Source organism: Phyllostomus discolor, chromosome 3, assembly GCF_004126475.2.
Source record: "Phyllostomus discolor isolate MPI-MPIP mPhyDis1 chromosome 3, mPhyDis1.pri.v3, whole genome shotgun sequence".
NCBI lineage: Eukaryota > Metazoa > Chordata > Mammalia > Chiroptera > Phyllostomidae > Phyllostomus > Phyllostomus discolor.
This window is the reverse complement of record NC_040905.2, coordinates 102,396,674-102,408,781: the sequence shown is the minus strand read 5'-3', so window position 1 is coordinate 102,408,781 and position 12,108 is coordinate 102,396,674. Positions and strand designations below refer to the sequence as shown.

The 12,108-nt window shown below is 34.6% G+C and overlaps 1 protein-coding gene across 3 annotated transcripts in view; it reads right to left on the bottom strand.

Annotated features, from left to right (window-relative positions):
• Positions 1 to 12,108, bottom strand: part of PARN (poly(A)-specific ribonuclease) — a 175,481-nt gene that overhangs the window by 91,559 nt on the left and 71,814 nt on the right. For all 3 annotated transcript variants that reach the window (XM_028512738.1, XM_036020915.1, XM_036020916.1), the window contains exon 21: positions 10,146 to 10,220. In XM_028512738.1, the coding sequence (XP_028368539.1) occupies positions 10,146 to 10,220 (75 nt within the window). The remainder of the gene's footprint in view (positions 1 to 10,145; positions 10,221 to 12,108) is intronic.

Genomic DNA, 12,108 nt, shown 5'->3' with positions numbered 1-12,108 from the left:
ATAATGCATTCATTTAAAGAAAACACTTTTAGAAAAATTTGTAATGGGAAATGCTCATGGCATGATATTAACTAACAAAGTATCTGCAAAAACATACTTAAAGTCAGAACCCAATTTATATTTAAAATGTTATGAAAATATCCCTAGCCAGTGTAGCTCAGTTGGTTAGAGCAGCATCCCATAGACCACGGGGTCACAGGTTCAATTCCTGGTCAAAGCACAGCCACAGGTTACATGTCCAGACCTACGTCAGGGTGCAAACGAGAAGCAACTGATTGATATTTCTTTCTCACATCGATGTTTCTCTCCCCTCCCTTTCCTTCTCTCTAAGCATGTCCTCAGGTGAGGATTAAAAAAAAATGTTATGAAAATACCTCCTAAACAAAGTAAAACTGAAAGGAAATACTAATCAAAATATTACCAACATTCATGTCTAGGTTGCAAGATCATGGGTGAATTGTTTTCTTACCTATATTTTCAGATACTTTTCACATTTTTAACAACTTAATTTACTTCTAAAATTGGGGGCAGGACAGTACAACAAAGTAATTTTTTTTTACAAATTATATTACAACTAAATCTGATAGACTTACTAAGTATCCTGATAATATTATCACAAAGCAAACATTCTTAGATCAGATAAAATAGCCCCTAAAACACAAAAACCAAACCCAATGCTTTGGGTTAGAAGCAATTTAACAGAACATGAAGATTCAAAACAATTTAACAGAACATGAAAATTCAGCCTCTAGAGCACAAACACTACATTTCTTTTTCCTGGTTATGTTGTCACAGGACTCATTTTCTCACTGTTACATTAACTCTGGAAATTTTAATAAGAACTTGGGCCCTGGCTGGTATGGCTCAGTGGATTGAGCACTGGCCTGCAAACCAAAGGGTTGCTGGTTTGATTCCCACTCAGGGCACGTGCCTGGGTTGCAGGCCAGGTCCCCAGTATGTGGCACACAAGGGGCAACCACATACTGATGTTTCTCTACCTCTCTTTCTCCTTCCCTTCACTTCTCTCTAAAAATAAATAAATAAAATCTTTAAAAATAAAAAAAGAACTTGGGATGCCTTATCTGGCGGTCAGGAAGTTTTTATCCTATTTTCATACCAGCTAATGCCCTAAACCATTTATACGTATAAATATATATACACACCCATATTTTATATATACATATAAAAATGCCCTAAATGTGTATACATATACTTTACATATATAGTATGTACATATAAATATATATACATAGATATCTTTTACATATACATAAATGTGTGTGTATATATACACACACACACACTAATTAGGTAGAGTGCTTATTGTTACACTCTGAAATAAATCTGCCTGATACAGATTTCATAGCAGAAATGTATAAACTGCTAATTCTCAAGATTAAACACCTAGGGGAATTAAGAAAACATGAAGGTTCTTAATAAATATTATCAAAAATTTCCACTATGCTTTGCATAGATTGAATTAGAGGGAAAAGAAAAACAATCAGTTGCTCTCAAAAGTTTTCAAATCAGAAAATATCTAAACAAAACATATAGATATTCACCCTTTTCACTAATAAAGATTTTTCTTTACCAAACTTGACATATTCAATAAGCTACTAATGTAAAAATCTTGCCTAAATATAAGAAATACATTATTTCCAGGGTCCAATACTTGTGGCATAAAAATCATATCACTTAAACCACAAGATAAGTAAATTATGGGATCCTTCCCTCTAAAACAAGCTTATTTTAAAAAGTCATGTCATAGTTAAGCTCATTTGTCTATACTGCTATACTTATAATTCAAGATAACTATTACAAACCTACATAGTTTAAGATTAAGAAAATTAACATGCAAGGGAAAAAAACAACCTTTCCAATGATAACAGCTAATATAATAAACTTGGAGGCGGGGAATGAAAGAAAACAAAACCACAATCATTTGAGGTTCTCTGGAAGATGAACAGAAAGAGTTTTTGGAGAGGAAGCAAACTGGCAGAGAGTGAATTTCCTGGTGGGTGTGTGTGTGTCTGAGAGAGAGGAGTGGAGGGAAAAGGAAGAGAGAGAGAAAGAGACAAGGAGAGAGAAAGTGCCCTAAGGAGAAACTGTAGTTAAAGGAGCATAGGCCAACTAAAACTGATAGAAAATCCTTTGTTTTCTTGCAGGAGGAACCAGAGAAAGAAGCATGGGGCAACCAGTGGCAATAAAGAGTAGGGGAGGAATCCTAGAGGAGAGGAAATCAGAAAATAAGAACCCCAAATTTGGTGTATAAACTCAGCCAAGATCCCTGGCTGACCCTTAGCCATGCATGTGTAAACTAAAAGCAGTGGAGGCTAAGATTTCAGCTGCTGCCATAAGTATGGCTTAAGCATGAAAGAGTTGCAGTTTGAATTTATGTAAGTTAATTGTCTGCTAAAACTAAAACAAAAATATCAACACTCTTGAGAAATACAAGTAAATCCAGAGTCTCCATAAAAGAACATTCACAATGTCTGTGAGATCATCCCAAATTACTCGATATATGAATAGCTAGAAAAATGTGACCCATTCTTAAGGAAAAGGTTATCAACAGGTATCAACACCTACATAACACAGATGTTAGAATTACTAGATAAAGTCCTTAAACAAGCTATTCTACTTTGCCAAATGAGGTGAAAGAACAGAGTTCGAAATACAAGATAGGATATTTCAACAGAGAAACAAAGATTTTAAAAACTGAATGAAAATACAGAACTGAAAAATAACATGAAATTAGAAATTCACTGGATGGGCTTAATAATGATTACTGAGGAAACATTCAATGAGCCAACAGAAATGATCAAATCTGAAGAACTATAAAGAAAGGTAGAAAAAAATGAACTGAGCATCAGGAACCAATGCAAGAATATCAAAATGTCTCCTATATATAGATCATTATAATCCCAGAAAGAGAAGCAAGAGAATACAGAACAGAAAAAGTATTTGAATCATATCTAAAATTTCCCAAATCTGGTGAAAGACATACATTTATATATTCAAGAAGCTTAGTCAACCCCAGTAGGCTAATCCATGACTAAGTACATCAGTGTCAAACTGCCAAAAAAAAATGGTAAAGAGAAAAATCTTGAAAATAGCCAGAGAAAAGCAACCCATTACATGTAAAGGGCAACAATGATTCAAATGACTGTAGGCTTCTCATTAGAAACCACTGAAGCCAAAAGACAGAACAGTATCTTTAAAATGCTGAAAGAAAAACCCAGAATTTTAATCCAGCTAAAATATACTATAAAAATAAAGGCAAAATAAAGAGACATTTTAAGGTAATAGAAAATTAATAGAATCACTAGTATAATAAGAAATACTGAAGGACTTTCTTTTTTTAAAGATTATTTATGTATTTTTAGAGAGCGGGGAAGGGAAGGAGAAAGAGAAGGAAACATCAATGTGTAGTTGCCTCTCAAGCACTCCCTAATGGGGACCTGGCCCACAACCCAGGCATGTGCCCTGACTGGGAATCGAACCAGTGACCCTTTGATTTGCAGGCTGGCGCTCAGTCCACTAAGCCACACCAGCCAGGGCTGAAGGACTTTCTTCTGGCTTAAGTGAAGTGATACCCAAAGAAAATCTGGGTCTTCAGGAATGTCGACATTTAAAATAGTAAATATCTGGGTAAATAAAAAAGAATTCATCCTCTTAAATATAGGATTTAAACTTTTTAAAATACATATGGCTATTTAAAGCAAAATTACACCACAAATTATGGGATTTATCATGAATACAGATGTAACACATATGCCAACTATATCATGAAAGACTAGGGGATTGGAGTAAATGGACCTATATGGATATAAGGTTTCTATATTCTGCGTTAAGTGGTACAGTATGAACTCTAAGTAGACTGTGAAAACTTATGGACATGTTCAAATTTCTAAAGCAACCACTAAAAATAATGCAAAGAGGTAGCACTAAAAAGCCAACAGAGAAATTAAAATAAAAATCTTTGTAAAAATTCAAATAATTCAAAAGAAGACGGAAAGGGGAAAACAAAGGAGCAAAAAGCAGAGGTGTTGGGGACCACTTTGCGTGGTATCAGAGACTACAGCCCCGCACAAGCAAGGCCTTGAAAGAGGCCTGTAAGTCTCCACTGGAACACCAGGAATGCAGGTGGCAGGCATGACTGATACTAACACCAAGGGTTGTGGGGGGGGGGGGGGGGGGGATATCAGGCCTGAAGAATACATTGTAACCTTTGAAGCTTGTTTTGCTTTGTATGGCTCTGTTGATATAAACCAAGTGTTTAAGTTCAAGGTATTAAGGAGTGAACTCCTTACCTCACGAGACATGTCTTAAAGACTATCTGGCATCAACATGTCTAGCAGATCCTGACCTGAGGCAGATATCTCTGTGTTCCTTCAATTGTTATCTATAGATAATACCTGTTTTCTATAACTATAGCCTTTTGACATTGACTGATGAGCTATGCATGCATGCTGTATACTCCTACACATACTGGTCCTAATAAAAGCCGCTTCAGAGAAGGGCTTAGGGCATTCTCCACTAGAGGGAATTGCCACCCCCTTTCCCACCAGAACAGACTGTGTCCGGGAGGCCTCATTTCATCTGAGACCAGGAGAAATCTGCAGGACCGGGTTCTCCGCACAGAGGGTACAAACAAAAAACAAGTTTTAAAATGACAGGCCTAATCATATAAATAATTATATTAAATGTCAATAGACTAAGTATCCAATTAAAATCAGAGTTATCAGGATGGATAAAAAAAGTGAGACCCCACTACATGCTATCTATAACTACATACTGTATACACATATAGGTTGACAGTAAATGGAAGGAAGAAGGTATACCAGCCAAATATAAAAAGCACCAAAAGAATAGATCAACTATATTAATACCAGGTAAAGTAGTCTTAAAAATAATAGCATTATAGCCCTGGCTTGGTGGCTCCATTGGCTGGAATGTCATCCTGTGCACCAAAAGGTTGTAGGTTTGATCCCTACTGGGACATGTACGAAAACAACCAATTGATGTTTCTCTCCAACATCAATGTTTCTCTCCCCTCCTCTCTCTCTCTAAAATCAATAAATGTATCCTCGGGTAAGGATTAAATAATAATAGTAATAGCATTATGAAAGATAAAAAAGAACATTTCATAATAACAAAGGAGTCAATTTATCAGAAAGGCAAAACAATTATAAAGGTGTATGTACCTAATTGCATAGCCTCAAAATATGACATGCTAATTGACAAAATTAAAGGAGAAAATAGACAAAATCACAGCAGATTTTAACAGCCACTGTCAAAGAATGACAGAACTACTAAATAAAACACCAGTAAAGTGAGTATCTGAACAACAAGGATATTATAGACCAAATCATATAACATATACCAAACCATTTATGGAATTTCCATTTTTTTCTTTTCTTTTTTTTTCCCCAGGATTAATTTTTAAGGGTATGCAAGAAGGCCAGATCCCAATGACCTTTAGAATTCAGAAGCTTACAGATGTAATTTAAGATATTTCTGTAACTTTTTATTGCCCCAGATAATAATTGATTTGGTTATTTTTTTCTTTTCTTTTTTTCCCCAATTTTATTTTAATCATTGTTCAAGTACAGTTTCCTGTCCTTTACTCCCATTTCCATTTCTTTCAAGTGTATGTAGTATGTTTAGCAATACAGACTTTATGCCAGGCCATAAAGCAAGCATTAGTAAATGTTAAAGGACTGAAATCTATAATCACAATGGAATTAAATCAGAAATTAGTAAAAACAAGAGATCTAGGAAAGATCTAAGTACTTGGAAACTAAATAACACACTTCTACATAATCTAGGGTCAAAGGAGAAATTAGAAATTTTACCTAACTTAATGAAAATGAAAATGTAACATGTAATTTGTGGGATGCACCTAAAGCAGTGCTTAGTGGGTATTTATAGCTTTAAATGCTTTTATTAAAATAGAAAAGTCATACTCAATGACTTGGAGAGATTCTAAGCTATTTACACACTGCTGACTGGGTTTGAGGCCTTGTGTGCCCACAGAGGAGATGAAAAATTCCAGCCAAAAGTAAAAACTGGGCAGACCTGTAAATTGATTCAACATTGAGTGTGTTCCCCAATGCAGTTGGTAAGGGTGGAAGCCTTACTGGCTCAAGGTGTTTAGGCACAACAGCTGATCAATAGTTAGCTGGCCACTAAGCTATACTGACTGACCCAGGGGCAACCAACCTCTAGGAGGCCAAGCTTTAAAACTTTTACAAGAATTTTTTAAAAATCAATCACATAAGGCTGTACCTTAACAAGCTAGAGAAACAAAAGAGAAAGTAAACCCAAAGCAAGTAAAAGAAAGGAAAAAAGAAAAAATGCAGAAACCAACAAAATAGATAATATTTATCTGTTAAATGCAATCAAAAGCTGTGCTTTTAAAAAAGTCTGATTTAATATAAGCACATTCATACTTTGGAATGAAGTGAGGCCAAGATTCCACCCACCCCCACCCACCCCAGTCCCAACAAATCATCCTAAACAAATCCCTAAGGTTCCAAATCAGGAATTTATATAACTAGCTGAATTTGGGCTGGCTTTACAAATATTGTAACTGTTGCTAACTCTTCTGAAGTATCTTTATCTGAAGTATGGTGTGCTCTAATCCCCAACTTTCAAAATAAACAAAAAGGCTACTTTTCTCAAACTATTACTATAAAATTATAGGCAGACAGAAAATGTCTTATAACATATTTAAAGAAACTCAAAACAATGTCTAAATATTGAAAGTATGACTAGAAATTTCAACTACTTCTGAAATATTGTTGAGCTCTTTTCCTTTGTAACAAAACTTAAGTATGAATGTGCTTCAGATGTGACCATTAAAGATTTCTTATTTAACTACTTTGAGAAAAAAATCTCAAAAATAAAAATCTCAAAGGCTAGGGATAAGGGATCTTCTCCATAGTATCAAGTCCCACACTGGCCACCTGAAGAGCGAAAGGGGAAGAAGGCTGAATGTGTGGCTTGTATGGGTTACCACTATCCGAACACCCAAAGCCACCAGGGACCCTCACTTTCCCAAGCAGCAGCAGAAAAAAAGCTCAAGATGCACAGCACTCAATAGAGAGTTTCAAAAATTAGTACAATAAGGTCTCCTAGAAAAAAGAACTCCAGATATTCAAGATCTTGAAAATAATTTTTTAAAAAATCTTTATTAGACTTAATATCAAAAGATAGTATCAACTAAAAGCAACTCCTTAAATGTAAATCAAAAATAGTCTGTAGCTGGGCCAAAGAAGCCATTACAAGCTGCTATATAAATAGGCATTTAATGATTTTTTTCCAAAGTTACATTATTGATCTAACAGGACCTCCATTTCCACAGAAATGAGTAATTTAAAGTAAGATTAATAGGATTTGCAGCACGTTAGAATTATCACCATAAGAACAAATTTTACATTGTCTTTCGATGAAACATCTGCGTAATTTTAGAAATCACAGCGTAAGACCAGAGACAGTAGGTATATACATCGTGTGCAAAAAATCATTTCTAAGTCATAATACTTCAACATCATTTACTCAGCTAAATAAATATTTAACATGCACTTACTAATGCCAGACAATACTACCCTAAGCACTGAAAACACAATGGTGAAGAAGAAATACGGCCCCTGTTCCTAAAGAGTTCAGTCTGTCAGAGAAGACAAACAAGGTGTGTCAGTACAGGATGCCAAGCTGGCACAGAAAACAAGGTACATCCCCCTAACAAATGGAGCCAGGGAAGACATCCAGAGAAGTGGACATTCAAGCTGAGATGAGGAGGGAAATAGGACCCAGACAGGCTCTAAAGGAACCTGGGTGATAGTCGAGTCAAAGATGGCTTCTGCCAAAGAACATTAAGATCACAGGCACAGCACGTGCAAACGGCCAGGTATTTATGTTAAGAGTTGTCTTTTAATAAGAAGAGACATGACAGTGGAAAATTAGACTTTACCAGTAAAACTGCATATATCAAAAGACAACGGACACCTACTTCTTAATCTGTGAGGAAAAGGGTAAAAGGATCACAATGTCACCTTGGCCTATTCCACATATTACCCGTTCAAACACACATTTATTTATTTATTCATGCCTCAGTGTGTGCCAGGCAGTAGAGAAAGGGATTCAATGGTGAATAAGGTGGACTCAATGTTACCTTCAGGGAAGCAACACACATAGGCAAACAATCAAATAACAGTGCCTCTGTGTCTACCTGATTCTGAAATCATTGCATAAAATACTGAGCTTAAAAGCTACTGTTTGAACAACCTTTCAATATAAGTAATGGAGAAATTATTACTGAACATCAAATACAATATAATACCCCATACACATAAATAAGAATTATGCTTGTATTTTCCAGTAAATACTACTAACTAGTGTTTTATAAATGTCAGAGCATTTTTACACATTCTCATTTTTACTGTTCACAGCAAGGGAGGCCAAGTAGTTATTTTAATAATTACCTATCATTTGTCAAGCATTGCTTGTAGAGTGGTAGCCACTTTGGTGGGAACTTAATATTCATGATCTCACTTCACAGAGTAATTATAGCACCTCCATCTCTCAAACAGGGAACCTGTGGCTTACAGAATTTACATAACTAGCCCAAAGAGACATGCCTGACAAGTGGCAGAGTCAAGGTTAGTCCCCATGTCAGTATGACTTTAAAGACTAGGCACTTCCTTCGCTCTCTGCATAGCTTCAGTGTTACAAGTGTGAACAGTGAGGGAACTGACGTGTGACACTGAGCAGAGGAGGTGTGACCAGACTTTGGATCTGGAGTTTTTGTTTAATCTTCTTTCAGCCACAGTGAAGTCTCACTACAGTCTGAATCTCAGAGTCCCTTGGCCCCTACTTGAATTTATCTTTAGCTCTCTAATAATCCAACTCCTTTGGACTCTATCTAAACTGTCTTTCAAAGGGTTGTGGGGGAATGGATCATAGAAATAAACAAATATTAAAACATTTAACAAGCAACATTATTCACAGCCTGCATCCAATGCCATTCTGGGTGTGTCATGTGCTCCTGAAGTACATTTCACACTGAAATCTACTATTAATAACCAAAATAAAAGTCTGAAGCTATGTCAAGCTTTACATACATAAACTCACATAATCCTTACAATAACCCTAAGAAGTCCATACTATCATCCTCAATTTATGGAGGGATGCAGATGCTCATCAAGTTTAAATACTTACTCAAGGTCACACAACTACAGGTAGGAATGCAAAATATGACTCCAGAGCCTAAGGTTTTCATTTCTGTAATAGCCTATATGTCTGTGGTGGCCGTGTAATTTCTTAAAATACCCAAATACTCTGATCTGAATTTGTATGTTTGTAGAAGTTTTCATAAATAAGTACTCTTATAATTACTTTATCAGAATTGTTAGTTTTGGCATACGGTGCTTCGTTAAATAAAAAGAAAAAATTAATTAGATATGCCACTTGAAAATTTCATACATTTACATTATTAAGCACCAGAAAACTTAAAATCTATTTGAATAAGTAGCTTAACACTACGTATTTTCTCCAGGATTTTTTTCAGGTAACTTTTCATCCTAAGAAAATGGAATGTTTTGTGGTGGTTAGTATCAAAACTATTTAGGGTTCAAGTAGAAATGCGATACTCCATCTTTTCAGAATCCTGTTTTAAAAGCAAACAACATATCTTTCAGTGTATTTGTTTGTAAAACAAGTATTTGATACAAGTTTAATGGAATGAACAAATCACCAAAATTTATAAATACATGGGAAAACTATAGACATGAAAGTCCAACATTGGTATCACTTTTTGGTGTCCCCCATTCCTTTCAGTTTGCTACATCTACTCATAAAAGTAAATCTGCAACTCATATTAGCAAAAATGCAATGGGAAGGGAATAGAATGGAGGTAAGTAAAAATATATATTATGTAGTATATCTAATGAATCAATAAATTTGTCTTATTTTCTCATCTAAACATGACTTACTAGTTATTTCCTTTATTTTACAGACAGTCTCAAAACAAACCAGGCAGCAATGCTTGTGAATCAATTGTTTGAACCCACAATATTCAGACTGGGGATGGGACGCAACCTCCTACTTTGATTAATACACAAAACAATGTCCAAAACACTTACCAATTTGTACTTGCTCAGGCTGGCTAAGAGAAACGAATGCTGATGTATCATCAATCCAAGATATCTGAATGTTACCTGTAATATTGAATTAAATGTAAAGTGAACACTTGACCATTAGATAGAATCAGATTTCATTTTCATCTGTTATATTTCAGTATACATGTTAATTTAGAGAAAGATGAGGTGCTGGTTTAAAATAAAATCAAAATTTATCATTTTGGTATTAATAAATTGATAAGTTTATTATAATATCATACTATAAAAAGCTAAATCAGAGATCTACCACAGCAGTTATTTCAGTGAGAACTTCAAGAAAAAAGACAAATCGGGGGGAAAAGGAGCGTTAAAAATTTATTTTAAAATCAAAATATCCTTCATGATTCACAATGTCATGCTAGCACTGGAAACTTTGTCCGTATCAAGATCACAAACAAAATTCAGAGACTACATAAATTCAAAATCATAACAATTTCTTTTTAGAGATATAAACTTTGAAAATTACAAATGGGAAAAATAAAATACATCAATGTAGCAAGAAATAAGAAAAATTCAATGCTGATTTCAAGGCCAGGTAAAGAAACCAGGTATCAGAATGGAAGAAAAGGAAAAGAAGGTGTCAGAGAGAAAACAAAAACAGATTAACGGTGGGGGGGGGGGGGGGGGGTTGGATGGACCAAACAGGAGCAGGAAGCAGTATAGCATAATGGAACAAAATGATTTTCAGAGAAACGAATCTCAAAAAGGCTAACTATAAACAGAATGAAATATGGAACAGTGCTGAGGAGAAGGAAGGAGGAGTGGGGTGGGAAGTTGGAGAAAACTGAAAAGAAAACAAAAGATTTAATTATTCTGCTACCAAGCTTCTTGAAAAAAAATACAGAAAACTGAAAATTTTTAAAAAGGATAAACACACAGGAATTTAGCAATGAAAAAAAGTTTTAATTCCAACTAAATTTTCAAAGGTAAGGAAACTGCTTTGTTTTACTGTCACAGGAGAAAAACTCTCAATTCCTGATGTGCAAATAAGTCCCATAATGACTTCTTCAATTAGAAAGCTGCTTACTATTATTTTGTTACCTCTCTACTCTACATGTTGTCTTTGAAATAAATAACAATAGCTAATATTTACTAAGTAGTTACTATATGCCACATACTATTCTAAATGCCTTCCATGGATTAGCTCATTTTAATCTTTGTGAAATGTCTAAGAAATGGGAGGTATTATGATCATCATCAGCTCCATGAGGAAACGACGATATAGAAGGGTTACTCATCTGATACCACACAGTAATTTTCTTCACTTTAAATGAAAAACAATTCCACTCAGAGCATCCTACTTAATTTAGCCAATTAAAGTTTGACTACACAGGGACAAAAACTTAACAATACAAGACAAGAAACAACATCGAAAACTTTCAAAAGAAATGCACTGTGAAATCAACTGTATTTCTATACCTGTGTTTAAGTTTAAAAACAAAACTAGAATTTCAGAAGACATTTAGACTATCTGCGAAGATTAGAGTAACATTCTAGACATATACCTGCTTTCACTTGCTTTTCTAAAATTTAAGTGGGTAAAGTTTTTTACTTAAAAAGCTAATATATGCTTACTTTAGAAAATACAGAAAGCATAAAGAGGAAGAAAAAAATCTTATCTAAAACATCCACTGATAGTAGCATGGTGTTTCTTTTCAATCTGGTTTCTAGACAAAGCTGTTTAAAAAATGATTTTAATTACAAAGGAATCCTACTTTGTATTCACTTTTTACTCTAAATATTAAAATACAAACACTGTATCATCTCTTAATAAACTCTTCAAATATTTTTAAGCGGCTACATACTAGTCTATTGAGAAAACAGGTGAACACTTACTAAATATTCTTACTATTGGACATTTAGATTTTTGCTACCTTCACTTTATCCAAGAATATCCAAAGAGAACAGCCCAAATACTTCATTTGTT